We start from the raw sequence: 13,484 nt of genomic DNA on the forward strand, positions 1-13,484 counted from the left end.
TAATTATATATCTAACTTCATTGGGAAGGTGTCCCCGATATCACATGACGTGAGTCACTAACTAATGCTTACTAAGAATCTCCGATACCGCAAGCCCACACCCAATCAGGCATAGCGCGGTAACTTGTCATCGAAAGGGCGTGCCGGTGCAGACTTGCCTTATTCAGCAGGCAGTCGTGGACTCGCTGACCATGGCTGCCTCTCCTTCATCTTCCTGCCAACGGGAGACGCTGTCTGTGTCTCTTCCATACTGCCGTTGTCTCTCCTGTCGCTGAAAGAGAAAGGGTAAGGCCTGGTCTGACTTGCTGCCTGGATCCGGTGAGAGATTGGAACGAGATTGCAGTGAGATTGCAGTGAGATTGCAGCGAGATTGGAACGAGATTGCGGTGAGATTGCAGTGAGATTGCAGTGAAATTGGAACGAGATTGTCAAAGAGATCGCCGATAAATCATCTATTAATCATATATCCATCGATCAGCTATAACGATGGAATACTTTGATTTCGACAGGGCGTCGTTCGGGTCTCACGCCCAGAGCGACGACGTGGTGTCCGACTATCTCGAGCTGGACGAGACCGACCAGGCCGCCAACTACGAGTCTCTGGCCCTCGAGGGCTCGCTGGATTTCCCGCAGGACCTGTCTGGCCAGCTTGGACCCCAGTTTGCGGGCGAGCAGCCAGAGGACGCTGTTCCCAATGCTACGGGAGAAGACGGTGCTGCGCTGCCCGCGCCCGCGTGGCCGACCATCGCGGCGAAAGACCCCTGTGATTTCTGCAGGCGGATGGGGTTCGATTGCTTCGTGGGGAAAAGAGGTGTCATGCAGTATTCGTGCACCTGCTGCATCGCCTTGTACCGAGAGTGCAGCTTCGCCCACGCCAAGGAGCCGGGCAAGTTCCTCGACACCTTACACCCCGTGAACGAGAACGTCGACATCCCCACGGGCGGCCTGACGGGCAAGAAGGCTCTCTGGTCCCTCTCGGGGCCCGGCGGGTTCGACCATGGAGAGAGCCGCGCTCGCAAGAGCAACGCCCGTCTCTCGCGCGAGGCCCTGCGTGTCCTCAAGACTTGGCTCCAGGAACACAGCCATCATCCCTATCCCACCGAGCAGGAAAAGGACCAGCTGAAGGAGTGGACGGGCCTCAAGCGCTCCCAGATCTGCAACTGGCTGGCCAACGCTCGTCGCCGCGGCAAGGTTATTCGCGACGTCCCGCCGCGCAGCAGCTCGCCGCCTATCCCGGGTGCCATCAACATCCCGGCTTATTCTTCTTCTGCTGCTTCTCCTTCTTCTTCTTCCTCTTCCACCACCGCCACCAAGACGGCCCCCCTGGATATCTCTACCATGACGCCGTTCGAACGTTGGAAACACTCGCCCCCGGAAAACGAACCGGCTGCCACCTCCGATATTCTGCGCGCTTTGGTCAATACCCCGATCCGTCCCGCTGCCCAGCAACGCCCATCGCCCGCCGGTCACGTGCGCTCCTATTCCCGGAAGACGGCCTCGAGCAACGATGACTCAAGCCATGCCAACAACTCCAACCACCGGCTCCAGCAGCACCACCACCAGCACCAGCACCATGCCCCGTCGATCTCCGTCAGCAGCAGTCAGGGCACCAGCCGCTCGTCCACCTCGGACTTTTCCTTTGCCTCTGCCTTCTCCCATCGCCTGTCGTTGGGGTCCCGGGGCTCAATGGATCGGTCCTCCAAGGACCGTCGCCGTCGCCGCAAGTCGCAGACCCCCGTCAACACCTTCAACCTGCACAAGGCCCGCAGCGCGCGCATCTTCCAGTGCACCTTCTGCGCCGACTCCTTCCCGGCCAAGTATGACTGGCAGCGGCACGAGAAGTCCCTGCACCTCGCCCTGGACAAGTGGACCTGCTCGCCGCAGGGGGGGATCGTCCAGCTGCACGGCACCCAGGCAGTCTGTGTCTTCTGTCTGGCGCCCAACCCGGACGCCGACCACCTGGAATCGCACAACTACAGTGCCTGCCAGGAGAAAGACGCCCAGGAACGCAGCTTCTACCGCAAGGATCATCTCCACCAACACCTGCGGCTGATGCACAACGTCAAGTTTGAAGAAGCCTCCATGGAGGCTTGGTACAGCAGTACGACGGAGATCCGCTCGCGGTGCGGCTTCTGCGACACCCAGTTCACCACCTGGAAAGCCCGCGTCGACCACCTCGCCGCCCACTTCAAGAGCGGCGCCGACATGAGTCAATGGCAGGGGGATTGGGGGTTCGACCCTTCCATCCAGGCTCTCGTCGAAAATGCCATCCCGCCGTATCTGATCGGAAACGAGCGCAATTCGCTCGATCCCTGGAAGACGGCCCATGTGGCGGCGGCGGCCATCAACCCCGACGAGGAATCGTCTGGCGATATGCCGTCCAAGCTGAAAGTGCCGGAAGACGCCAACTGTTGGAGTCGCATCCAACGGGAGCTGACCGCGTACATCCGTGCTCAAGTTGCCATGGGAGTATATCCCACCGACCAGATGATCCAAAACCACGGCCGTCGGGTCATCTACGACAGCGATGATCCATGGAACCAGACTTGCGCCGACAACCCGGTCTGGCTCAGTGTCCTGAAACGGGACGCCGGCCTCGAACCCGTCCCGAATGCGGAGCACATCCAACTCTCCGACCTAGGCATGCAACCGCCCTTTGCCCTGCAGGGGGGGCTTCGTGTCCCCCCCGCCGAGTCCAACCCGCTTGCTCGCGTGCTGTGCCGTCGATCTCTCCCAATCACCACCACCACCACCACCAGCTCCCGGTACTCCGGCTCTGGCTTCCACAGTCCCGCCATCCAGTCCTCCTCCGCAGCGCCGAGCATGCCCGGTAGTCTGGCGGGCAGTTACGTCGGCAGCTTCTCCGGCATGGCCTCGGGCTCTGCCGTGGCCCCGACCGCCCCGGCCCTGTCCACCGACTGGGGGAGCAACTTCTCCGCCGCTGGTCAGTCGGCGTCATTCTCGTCGGCGCCCCTGCATAGCTCCACCGTCGATCCACTGGTGCAGATGGGATTCGATCCGGAATTTCTGCAGCGTTTGAACGACACCTACACCGATCTCCAGCCAGACAATCTGGACGGGTTGGATTTTGATCCCACCTTTCCTATGGATGACTGTGAGCCGGTCCCTCCATCAGAGATGCAACCAGCAGCCAAGTCCTCGACCGTAGCGCCCATTCACATCCCAAGCCCGAGACACTTATAACTCACCCCTGGGGACAGGTAGAAAGGGTTTCAACATTTTCTTCCAATTTGTCTTGAGTAATTTTGGGAAAAAGAAGAGGAATCGTTTTCATACTGTCGAGCCTGATATATATATACCCTTGATCCGCCTTGTCAAGCGCAGGGCGCATGTCATCCGCAGGGCGTACACCAAGACAGGAACATATTAAACTATTGGTTCTAGTTTTTATAATTATCATTTAATGTATTTAACTTTACCTAGTAGTAAGCTGTACCACTTTCTAGAATCATCAATAATATGCCAAAATCATCCGATACGTACTGCTGATAACCCGCCGACCGCCGAGACTCTCTCCCAATCTCCTCTCCCACCATCATGTCGTCCAGCCGACTCCCCCCCGTCGCCTCGTTGCGTAAGCAGCAGCTCCTGTTAGAGTTGTGAGTCTGATTCCTTTCATTTCCCTTCTTTCCATCCAGTCTCAAGGTCTAGCTAAGCTGATGGAGTTTTGCGGTTTGAATCGGCCAGTGCGAGCCTGAGACATGCCGCCCCGCCGGGTGTGTACGTGAGCGTTGGCAGTGACGCGACGCTGTGGACGGGGATTATCTTTGTACGATCGGGTAGGATATCGTATATATTATAGCTTTATAGCTTTATGGCTTTGATTTTCTGATTCTTTTAGGCCCCTATTCTTCCGCCATTTTACGCTTCCAGATTCGGTTCCCAGGCTCGTACCCGGATCTCCCTCCGCTGGTGACCTTCTCGACGGATATCTTCCACCCGCTCATTGTGCCTTTGACGACGTATACCTTTAGCACTGGGGCTTCGAGCCAGGATCCTGTCAGTGCGACGGACGAGGAACGCTTACCCCCCGGCGGGTTCAGTCTGCGGCATGGCTTCCCGCACTGGTTCGGTCGGGCGAGACGTAGTGGTGCAATGACTACGACTACTTCGACGCCGTCAAGAAAGGTCAGCGGGGGGGGAACAATACGGGAGAATAATGGTACGGAAGAAGAAGGAGGAGGAGGAGAAGAAGAAGGAGAAGAAGAAGGAGAAGAAGAAGGAGAAGAAGAAGGAGAAGAAGGAGGAGAAGAAGAAGGAGGAGAAGAAGAAGAAGAAGAAGAAGAAGAAGAAGAAGATGGACAAGTGGTGGTGACAGGGGATACCTCTGCGCTTCCCCGGGAGACCGTCCCTGTCGCAGCGTTGCTGCAGTATATCCGGTCTACCTTTGACGATGAAAGCGTACTCGATGCTCTCCCGTTGGAGGCGGCGGGGAACCCTGGCGCGTGGCATGCGTGGAGGGCTCATCGGCGAGCGGTCAACGGACATCACACTGGTCATCTTGCCAAGGAGAGAGATCTGAAACGAGGCACTCCGCAGGCGAGAGCCCCGGGGGATTGGCATTGGGACGGCATCTGGGCGAAACGCGTCCAGCATGAGATCGAGGCGAGCAAGTCCGATGCGATGCTTTTCGGAAACGCCGCGCGCGGCACAAATGATGAGATGGTATGTAATATACTCCTTGGGAAGGAAATAATATCTCATCCTCTTCTTGCTGACAAAATAGGTCCGGTTCTCCCGTTTAGACGACGACGGCTTGGCTTCCATCAAGGCCAAGATGATCCCCCAGGTGGAAGAGGTTCGCCAGTGATTATTTCTATTACTTGCATTCTCTATACCCAATGTGCAATGATATTATGAGTCTGTCCGTGTTCTCTGAGGTGAACCGTTTACCTTCTTCCCATGGCATCTTCCTCTCCCGGGCAGTTCTTGCCTGATATAATCATAACCCAACCCACTGGGTGCTTCTTTCCCATCTGGCCTCTGTTTCAATAGTCTTCATCCACCCTTCTCGCAAGGCTGTCTTCATGTATATTAACTATACCACATATGCTCATATTGAATATGCCTGGTACCGAATCCTTCAAGCAAGCTGCATCTATCATAGGATTGGTCCTCATCCCAATCTTTGTCCTATTCTTCATCCTCGCCGTGGCACTCGGCTGCTCTGAATACTGGAGCTCTCGCTCGTCTGCTGGACCCTCTCATCGTCGTGTGTGCTTCTGGAGAAAACGGCGACCAAGTCAGCAACGACATTGGCCCAACACCACGGACAGTTCGAGCTCCGGTAAAGGCACTGATTCGTCCGGGCATACGACAGACTATCACGATCCTCTCGAAGGGAAAGAACACGTCTGATAACGGAATATATCATTCTCATGCTTGTCCCTGTACAATGGACGACGCCGACCTCATCCCACAGCCTCTGCGCATCGTCAAAGGCCTGCCCTTTGTCCACCCTGGCAGCAGCGGCCCAGGACCGACTTCTCCCCTGATTTATCCGCGTATCCCGCAAAGGCAGTCTTCTCTGCACGTCTCGGCGGCGCCCTTATCTGCCATAAGCCGTTCGCCGTCTCTGGGCCAGGAACCAACAGGCCTCATGGTGTCGAAGACTCGTCGGCTTGACGACGATGGCGATACTTGGGCATCAAATGAAAAGGTAATGAGTTATCACATCTACGACTACCTTCCAACTAGTTAACTCGTTCTGTGTCTCCATAGTTCTCAATGGAATCTGCCTCATCTATACATAGTAACGGCCTCAATATGAAGAAGTGGTTGCTTTCAAAATTCATTCGTGGCCTGAACTCTGGTAAATGGAGTCCTAAAACCAGGCGATTCTCTAGAACATCCAGCAATACTTCAACCGACAGGCAAGGCCAAAGACAGAGCGAGGACCCTTCAGGCAGGGAATCGGCACCCTTTGCTCCTCTGAATGTTCCTATAGTCTTTGTGGACCTGAAAGTGACGACACATAATCAAAGTATCGGACTCAAATCCGTGTCATTGTGGATTTCGGTCGAGGTCTGCGTTGATACCAGTGATATGAGTTCTCAGGTTTCACCATCTGCCCCGGATCTGAGGGCACCTCTTGATGTTCTCATCATACTGGATGAGATGTAAGTTCCCACGATATACATAGAGTAAGGAGCTAGTGTTGACACTTTCCATCTTGCAGTTCCCAGGTCACTATCAGTGCATTTAGAAAGACGACCATTAGTTGTTGGGCTATCATCTCGAGCTTGGACGCCCATGATCATTACGCTATATGTTATCCAGAGAAAGGGGCGTTGACCGTGCTGCTTCCTTTGGGCTTACACGACATCGAGTCTGTTCAGTATGCCATGGATGCCTTCCAACTTCATCAATTGGCAAACATGCAGTCGGGGGAATGCAACCTGCATGATGCCATTCAAGAATCCCCATCCATCTTCCGCCATTCAGGAAGAGCTGCTTTGCGTCAGATCTTTTTTATCACTCCGAATATGCAGAATCCTCCTTTGATGCCCATTCTTGACCCGGGGGTCAGCTTCCATACAATAACACCAGAGCATCGCTTTCAGTTCGACACTCCCAGTCCACCTCTCGGGTGGCACATCCAGTTCGATCACGACATGGATGAAGGAGAAGAAGAGACTGCCGCGGTCCTCAAGGATGATATATCTCGACTCCTTGGTTATGCTCGCTCAGGAGTCAACTATGGCATCGCTACGGATCTCAAACTGATTCTCAGTTCTGGCAGTGGCTGCTCGGTGCAATCCGTACTGGGCGCCACTCAACTCCCGATCCTAAGGCCCGGAGAGAAGTGGAATGTCTGGGTTCAAGTCAAGGCACCCGCAGCTCCAGCAGACCGGAAGATGGAGTCTGATAACAGCTCGTTGACGATCGAAGCACTGATGGACCAGCTATACGGCATGCTGGGTGTATATGGTCATGCAGAAAGTAGTCTGCAGCAGATCTTGGCTGTTGAACTGGAGTATAAACATTCGCTGCTGCCAGTGCACAGCACCGTCCGTCTAGAGAGTGGCTGTAGCGTACGTCGCGAACCGGATCTGGATGCTCTGACCTCCCCGTCTTGTTTCCCAGAGGAAGAAGACCACCTTTTGCAGCAGGATAAGCCTGCTTATCCTTATGATATGACTTTTAATAACTTTGGTGGAATATATGAAGAGCCAGAAGAGTAATTTGGTCAAACCAAATCACAATCTTTTCACGAGTGCAAAGGACAATGATCCGTTCAGGTAGCAGGTTTCGTGCCCGAGTCGACAAAGTCACTTAGAGTAGGACCTCCAGTTCCGTTGGCCTTTCGACTCCAGATAGGATCGCCGTCGTCATCAAAGTGCGCCCATTGGAAGAAGGAACAGCCCTGTTTACCCGGCAGGTAGCCCGCATGGCACATCCACATGTAACGGCCCCTGGTCTCCATTTTGCGCTGGACACACCGCAGGATGGTATGCACGCCACAGCGGCAGCGCGGGGTGAATCGCGGGTGAAGCGAGTCGCGGTACCAGCGATACGTGATGTTGATTCGGATGTTGCCCGCGAGAGGATGTGGACTGACGGTCTGGGCCGGGGCGATGGCGTGTTTCCATTCCTCCTGCATTTCGGCGTGCATGACTAGGAGGGAGTTGTGGGGGAGATGAATAGCGATTTGTCCTTCACTACTAGAAGTAGAAGTAGAAGTGATAGCGTGGGTATTTTCTTTGGGAATGATCCTGCGGATGCGAAACTCACGCTCCACACCCAAACTGAGGCTACCGATGACGGGCCGGGGACCGAGATAGGTAAGATCATCGGAGTGGAAGCCGACATGCTCTGCTGGGCCGGCGTAGCAGTTGACAAAGGCGGCGTTGGGAGTCCATTCGCGCGCAGCCTGGAACTGGAGCTTCTTCCCGCCTGGGTACCGGGTTCGGATGCGAGTTTGGATCTCCCTGTTGACGGCCTGTTGGACTGAAGCGGACACGGCGCGCATCGTGGGTAGAACCTGTCGCACGTCGGTCCGGTAGGTGCCGCCGTACGTGTACTCGGCTGTCTGCCTTTGCTCGTCCTCCGGCGTGGAGACGTACAGGCTCGAGGTGTGCGAGGACTGCACGGTGCGGTTGAAGAGTTGGAACTGGTAGCGCGTGAAGGTTGGCGATTCGCCTAGCAGCTCCTCGAGCAGGTTATTGGCTTCACTGGCGGGGAGGAAGTTGTGGATGATCGTGCAGGGGGTGTGGGTGGCGATGTCTTCGGGTGAGTAGAGATGGAGCGTTTTGCCTTTTCTCGTAGGAAGCATCTTCTTCTTTTTATTTTGTATGGAGGCAGAGGCTTTATCTGCGCCTTCTTCTTCTTCTTCTTCTTCTTCTTCTACTTCTTCGTCTTCTTCTCCTTCTCCTTTTTCTTCCTTTTTGATCGGCATATAGTGTGATGAGAGAGACATTTGTACTCCGGCTGGACGTTTCAACTTCTTTGACGGTGACGGCAGTGATAACAGGGTCGAGGATGCAGCCTCGATAGACCCATCACATGAGACAAGGACATCCAGTAGTCTTTCTTGGGGAATATCAGGATGTAGAGAGAGCAGAATGGCCAATTTGACGTCGGTCGAGTCCTCTTCAGGTGTCTCCTGACGGTCTCCATGTTTACTGCTGGCGGTGCTGGACCCTAGCCGAGGCTTTTTCCTAGAGACGAACGCATCCATCATGATTACATATAAAGATCCTCGCTGTTCCTCTTTGAAAAAAGAGACGCTTGGGGATAAAATCGGCGCTTTCAACCTTCAACTGCAACACGGGATTTGCTTCAATCTGGCACGTGATGCTACGTATTGTCATCAAATTGACTAATTACAGAAGAACCATATTGACACCTCAGGCAACAACATAGCCTGCTGTAAATTAGCCTGTCTTGAATGCACATGGAGTAGGGGCCTGTCTTAGTATCTATATCATCCCTCTGTCTGTGTAGCTGTAGGCCGTATGATGGCGCCTTTCATGGTAGTTCGAGGAGATGAAACCAGGAGCAGAATTCGCAAGAAAGGTAGATGATTACTCTTTGGAAGAAGTGATTCTCATTATAGAGCAGTGTGTAGGGTACTTTGACTATCGCCGAGGGAATTCCCTATCATTGGCTACTCGTAGCAAAGTCAGCTCCATGTGTCTTTGCCCTGGTATACAAGGTTTGGCCGGTGATAGTCTGCAAGGCATTTTCCCTGTCCAATTCCGTCGTACACCTCGACAAGTGACGAAAAAGCCACGGTGGTCCATCCCTGATAGTCTGTATTTCCACAGTAATCCATTTTGCTGAGATCTGGGAAGTTTTCCTCAACAATCTTCACAGGACACGACGAGACATCCGCATCTTTTTCAGCCAGCATTGACGAATTGACCACCTCTGTGAGGCGGGCTAGGATTCCGTCGTCGACCATCAGACACGTATTCAACCGTACAGGGAGCTTGATGGAAGGCAGTCCAAGGGAGATTTTCCAGTCGTGAAACGCCTCTTGTATGGCCGCCTCGTCGACGTTCTCATAGGCGCTCTGATCCGTGAATACCTTGGACGAATATGTCCGCTCTAGCATTGTCATCTGGCTTGGACTGCCCGGTATGGTACGTGGCAGGGATCGCCGGACCTCCTCGTTTAGTTGACGCAGGAAGATGGGGAATAGCTCTCGCGATTCGGGCGCGTAGGTCGTCCGAAAGACGATGGGTCCCCAGGTGAGAGTGAGAAAGTCTCGTTCTGGATTGGGAGGAAGGGAGCGAAGGCCCGGCTCAGTGACCAGTCGGTAAACTTCTCGCTGAAGGAATTGGTTGGCAGGACTGAGGAAGCTGGGGGACTCCTGTGATTCCGACATGAGAGGAGTAGCCCTTACAGAGGCTCTGTATATTATCGATGTCTTTATCACTTACCAAGAAGGTGGCGTGTAGAAGCCTTTTGAGTCAAAGACAGACGGTTCAACCCTGGTAAGCTGTTGTCGTCAGCGTGACAAGGCTAAATAGTAATAGTAGCAGTACATGTCATTAGTAGTGAGAATCAAGAGTTCATAGTAAAAACAAGATCAACAGCAAGTAAATCATCTTAATGGTACCTGTCCATAGAACTGGTTGTATCTTGTCTTCAAAATTTCTTCTGTGAGGTCGACGCGAATGACTTCGATTACCAAAAAGGAAGGTGGCAGGCATGACGTCACGTGGGATACTATCTGCAGTGGTTATCACACCGCCTTCCATACCGCCTTTACAACCTCGGCGGTTCACGTTCGTTCGGCTGACGCAAGAAAGGCAGTCTCGCGACGATGACAGTCCGCCTTTCCTGACGAGAATATTCTACTTTGGCGCTATGACATGATACCCTGAAAGTTTGAAGGAGCTCTTCTTTTTATTTCTCTTTTGGCTGTGTTTTTGTTTTGTGCCTGCCGCAGCCATGCTTCACTATCGCACCGAGGGCTTCAACGGGTGCGCCGTAAAGTACTCGCCTTTTTTTGACAACCGTCTCGCCGTCGCTGCCTCTGCAAATTTTGGACTGGTGGGAAATGGCCGATTATATATCCTAGAGCTTACTCCGAATGGTATTGCTCCGTTGAAATGGTATATCTCCCCCTTTGTTTTCTGGTTGCCCCGCGTCTTTACCCCGCTATCGGCAGTGCTGTCAATTCAACCGCATTGTCTTTTTTAACCCGTCATTGCCAGCATACTTACGGTGCATTGATAGGTTTACGACTCAAGATTCTCTTTACGATCTCGCCTGGTCAGAAATTCACGAGAATCAGGTTCTCACTGCATCCGGAGATGGCAGCATTAAGCTGTTCGACTGCACGACTGACGAGTTTCCTATACAAAATTGGAAAGAACACAACAGGGAGGTTTTTAGCGTCCACTGGAACTTGGTGGCTAAAGACCGTTTTTGTTCCAGCAGCTGGGATGGAACCGTGCGTGTCTGGTCGCCACATCGACCGCAGTCACTGCTCACCCTGCCCACGCATAGCTGCACCTATTCGGCCGCATTCTCGCCACACTCCCCTGATATTCTCTCGTGCGTGTCATCCGATTCCCACGTTCGAGTCTTCGATTTGAGAACCCCCGCATCCGCCTCGAATCATCTCACCATCCAGATTCCAATCCATGCTGCGCCTGCCTCACCAATCCCCGGACCCCCCGGCATTCCCCCAGCCGCAGTCCCCCCTTCTGAAGCCCTGACACACGATTGGAACAAATATCGGCCGTCGGTACTGGCGACTGCCGGCGTCGACCGAACCATCCGCACCTTCGACATTCGCGCTCCCCACCAAGGTCCGCTCGCCATCATGCCGGGCCATGAATACGCAATCCGCAAGGTAGCCTGGTCACCGCACCTGGCAGATACACTTCTCAGCGCGAGCTACGACATGACCTGTCGCGTCTGGAGCGATCGCTCCGATAATACTACCACGATCGGTGACAGCGATCTCATGCGTTCGGGGCCTGCCAGCCCTGTATTAGGCATGGAAATGGGCCGCATGGGTCAGCATACCGAGTTCGTCATGGGGGTTGACTGGTGCTTGTTTGGGAGTGAGGGGTGGTGTGCCAGTGTCGGCTGGGACGAGAGCTTGTACGTCTGGGACGTGCGAGCAGTGATGAGATAAAAAAAAAACAGATAACATAACCGATTAGGGCCCCGTCTGTTTGGATAGAAGCCTATTGAAGACTTGAGACAGAAATAGTCTTATGACCCTGTTCATTCTTGTATCATAGTGGCGTTGGGCTTTCGTTTATAGTACCGTTGAAACATGGCTTTCCAAAGCTATTTATACATATACCTTTGATTCTCAAGTTGACGTCTATTTTATTTTAACTGTCATGATTCGTAAGATGTTCTACCAACATCTCAAAAGATAAGAAACCTTCATCGTATCCTGACCATGTACTCAACATCCGTCATAAACTGGAAAATAAGACATATTCCAACCTCGTGATGTCCAAAACCATGTTCTAGAAAAGCATCAAGTAATAAACCTAGTGCGGCAACATAATGCCGTGATATCCGGGTTCATAAAAACCAAGCAGTCGTTGTTCAGAGCGGCATATAAGGGCTTCGAAAGGCGTGAATGCAGCTCCCAGAGTGAACTAAGAAGTGCTCGGGGGCGCAAATGTTCCAGTGGCTGTTTGTGTATCGGATATCAAAAAAGAAAAGAAACAAAAAAGGTTGGAAACTCGTTTGTTTTATTTGGACCCCAAACGAGCCTCGACCTTCTTCCGCTCCGCATCCTTCACAGCGGCAATCTCTTCTCTGCTGGCGTCGAAGGCGACGTGGGCCTGGTTGAAGGGATTTTCTTCGCTCTTCTCGAACTCCTTCTTGATGATATCGATGCGCTGCTGTCTCCGCAACCCCTTATATTCCTCCTCAATCTCCGGCAGCCGCCTGGCTTCGTAGGCCGCGTAGGCTGCCTTGAACCTCCGCTCGGGATGTCGGTCGATCTTGTCGTTGTTCGTGCTGCCGGTAAGCGAGAGCGCATCGAGCGCGTTGTCGATGCCCGAGGCGTTCAGCGTCGTGCCCTTACGGCCGGCTGGCGCATCATCCAGCTGGGACAGATCCAGCGTGCCGCGAGTTTTCTTCTGCGCTGTTTTGGCGTTTGCTCCCTTGGCCTTGGCGGGCTGGGAGGCTTCCTCGGCGGCGAGCAGAGCGTCTCTCTCGGCTTTCTTGCGCGCGGCATCGGCGCGTTTCGCCTCTGCATCATCTCTGTATGATTTTGAAGAACAACCGATTAGTTATCCATCATTATAAAACCATCAAACTGTGGGGGTATGGTAATTCGCTCACTTTTTGGCATTGCTCTTCGATCCCTTGGACCATTTGGCGTCCTCCTCAGCGGCTTTCTTTGAGTCCTCGACAGCTTTTTTCTGCGCAGCGGCATCGGCTTTCTAGAAAAAAGATACCAGTAAGCATAAACTTCATATACAGATCCAATCCATATTGAGTTTGTAAGATAAATCTCCGTCGGACAACAACCACAACAACATGGATATGTATAAAGCGGGGGTGGGGTAGTGAGCATCTCATACACGAGCGTTGCCGGCGGCCTTCTTGGAGTTCTCGGTAGGTTTCTTGCCTCCCATCTTGACCAGTAATCAACGCGCGAATCAGGTATACAACGCAAGGAGCTGAAGTTGTGTGAGGGATGACGCGGCTGTGGTGAAGATGTTGGGGTGACTTTTTAGACCTGATTCCGACGGCCGGTGGCCATGAGATGACTAAGCAATGAGGGGCATGTGATCTTCCAGCCCTGACAAGTTGCTACAACTTTATAGTACTATAGATGGAGGGGGGGGGTTATTTTTTTTATTTTTATTATTATTATTTTTTTTTTTGGATGAAATTGCAAATATCGTGGATATGAAGTAGAATAACATGTATCGCGTGACTCATATCGTCATGAAACTTCATCTGATAAGTTAAATTTCTGGTCGTGGCGTCATTAGTGATAACTAAAATCTAGCCTCATCAACATG

General features: G+C 53.0%; 7 protein-coding genes across 7 annotated transcripts; 4 read left to right on the forward strand and 3 right to left on the reverse strand.

Annotated features, from left to right (window-relative positions):
• The first annotated feature begins 25 nt into the window (after positions 1 to 25).
• ASPZODRAFT_128645 (hypothetical protein) lies at positions 26 to 3,484 on the forward strand. The gene has a single exon (XM_022722076.1). The coding sequence runs from the start codon at positions 487 to 489 to the stop codon at positions 3,202 to 3,204; it is 2,718 nt and encodes a 905-aa protein (XP_022584560.1). The 5' UTR covers positions 26 to 486; the 3' UTR covers positions 3,205 to 3,484.
• A 74-nt stretch (positions 3,485 to 3,558) lies between these two features.
• On the forward strand, positions 3,559 to 4,831 carry ASPZODRAFT_58749 (hypothetical protein; the record flags this gene model as incomplete). Its single annotated transcript, XM_022728797.1, has 4 exons — positions 3,559 to 3,620; positions 3,709 to 3,800; positions 3,863 to 4,686; positions 4,748 to 4,831. 4 exons carry the CDS (start codon positions 3,559 to 3,561, stop codon positions 4,829 to 4,831), a joined length of 1,062 nt encoding a protein of 353 aa, XP_022584561.1.
• Positions 4,832 to 5,124: 293 nt separating this feature from the next.
• On the forward strand, positions 5,125 to 6,255 carry ASPZODRAFT_1095652 (hypothetical protein). The gene is made up of 2 exons (XM_022720982.1): positions 5,125 to 5,680; positions 5,743 to 6,255. The coding sequence occupies exons 1-2, from the start codon at positions 5,417 to 5,419 to the stop codon at positions 6,142 to 6,144; spliced, it is 666 nt and encodes a 221-aa protein (XP_022584562.1). The 5' UTR covers positions 5,125 to 5,416; the 3' UTR covers positions 6,145 to 6,255.
• Positions 6,256 to 7,258: 1,003 nt separating this feature from the next.
• ASPZODRAFT_58609 (hypothetical protein) lies at positions 7,259 to 8,701 on the reverse strand (the record flags this gene model as incomplete). Its single annotated transcript, XM_022728783.1, has 2 exons — positions 7,259 to 8,302; positions 8,372 to 8,701. 2 exons carry the CDS (start codon positions 8,699 to 8,701, stop codon positions 7,259 to 7,261), a joined length of 1,374 nt encoding a protein of 457 aa, XP_022584563.1.
• Positions 8,702 to 8,984: 283 nt separating this feature from the next.
• Positions 8,985 to 10,133, reverse strand: ASPZODRAFT_128650 (hypothetical protein). The gene has a single exon (XM_022722077.1). It carries the CDS (start codon positions 9,851 to 9,853, stop codon positions 9,146 to 9,148), a length of 708 nt encoding a protein of 235 aa, XP_022584564.1. The 5' UTR covers positions 9,854 to 10,133; the 3' UTR covers positions 8,985 to 9,145.
• Positions 10,134 to 10,290: 157 nt separating this feature from the next.
• Positions 10,291 to 11,630, forward strand: ASPZODRAFT_128651 (hypothetical protein). The gene is made up of 2 exons (XM_022722078.1): positions 10,291 to 10,586; positions 10,711 to 11,630. The coding sequence occupies exons 1-2, from the start codon at positions 10,423 to 10,425 to the stop codon at positions 11,618 to 11,620; spliced, it is 1,074 nt and encodes a 357-aa protein (XP_022584565.1). The 5' UTR covers positions 10,291 to 10,422; the 3' UTR covers positions 11,621 to 11,630.
• A 567-nt stretch (positions 11,631 to 12,197) lies between these two features.
• Positions 12,198 to 13,091, reverse strand: ASPZODRAFT_59646 (hypothetical protein; the record flags this gene model as incomplete). The annotated part of the gene is made up of 3 exons (XM_022728858.1): positions 12,198 to 12,714; positions 12,796 to 12,896; positions 13,038 to 13,091. The coding sequence occupies 3 exons, from the start codon at positions 13,089 to 13,091 to the stop codon at positions 12,198 to 12,200; spliced, it is 672 nt and encodes a 223-aa protein (XP_022584566.1).
• Between the last annotated feature and the right edge of the window lie 393 nt (positions 13,092 to 13,484).

This window comes from Penicilliopsis zonata (assembly GCF_001890105.1).
Source record: "Penicilliopsis zonata CBS 506.65 unplaced genomic scaffold ASPZOscaffold_2, whole genome shotgun sequence".
Lineage (NCBI taxonomy): Eukaryota > Fungi > Ascomycota > Eurotiomycetes > Eurotiales > Aspergillaceae > Penicilliopsis > Penicilliopsis zonata.